Source organism: Eimeria mitis, genomic scaffold (genome assembly GCF_000499745.2).
Source record: "Eimeria mitis Houghton genomic scaffold, Emh_scaff2733, whole genome shotgun sequence".
Classification (NCBI taxonomy): domain Eukaryota; phylum Apicomplexa; class Conoidasida; order Eucoccidiorida; family Eimeriidae; genus Eimeria; species Eimeria mitis.
The window spans coordinates 3,792-4,220 of NW_013571079.1; the positions used below are offsets into that span (position 1 = coordinate 3,792).

At 56.9% G+C, this 429-nt stretch overlaps 2 protein-coding genes across 2 annotated transcripts in view; both read left to right on the forward strand.

Moving 5' to 3' along the window:
- EMH_0057940 (uncharacterized protein) overlaps window positions 1-23 on the forward strand; it is a gene marked incomplete at both ends in the record, with an annotated part of 1,287 nt that extends 1,264 nt beyond the window's left edge. Inside the window, one exon of the mRNA XM_013497525.1 lies at window positions 1-23. Coding sequence (XP_013352979.1) covers window positions 1-23 — 23 coding nt within the window.
- A 364-nt stretch (window positions 24-387) lies between these two features.
- The window catches only part of EMH_0057950 (uncharacterized protein), a gene marked incomplete at both ends in the record, with an annotated part of 3,266 nt that continues 3,224 nt past the window's right edge, over window positions 388-429 (forward strand). The window contains one exon of the mRNA XM_013497526.1: window positions 388-427. Within this exon, the coding sequence (XP_013352980.1) occupies window positions 388-427 (40 nt within the window). The remainder of the gene's footprint in view (window positions 428-429) is intronic.

Consider the following 429-nt stretch of genomic DNA (forward strand, 5'->3'; position numbering starts at 1 on the left):
TTTGTACATTTGCATGCAATTAGTTTTGGTGGAGGTCAATGTAGAAATAAAATTAAATACAGAAAAACAACAGAGTGCTGCTGTTCCTTCTGCTGTTGCTGCTGCTGCTGCTGCTGCTGCTGTTGCTGCTGCTGCTGCTGCTGCTGCTGCTGCAGGTGTTGTTTCGTTCTGCAGGGCCTCAGCTGCTGCTTCGATCGATCGCCAGGCGGCCGCAGCTGCGGGCCTTCTTCCTCTCAAAGGCGCAGCAGCACGCACACCTGATCCAGCGGCAGCAGCAGCAGCAGCAGCAGCAGCAACAACAGCAGCAGCAGCAGCAGCAACAGCAGCAGCAGCAACAGCAGCTGCAACAGGAGCATGGAATTCCTGAGCAACCACCGCCGCCTCCAGATGGGCCTCCGCCGAAGCATCCGCAACAGCAGCAGCAGCAGC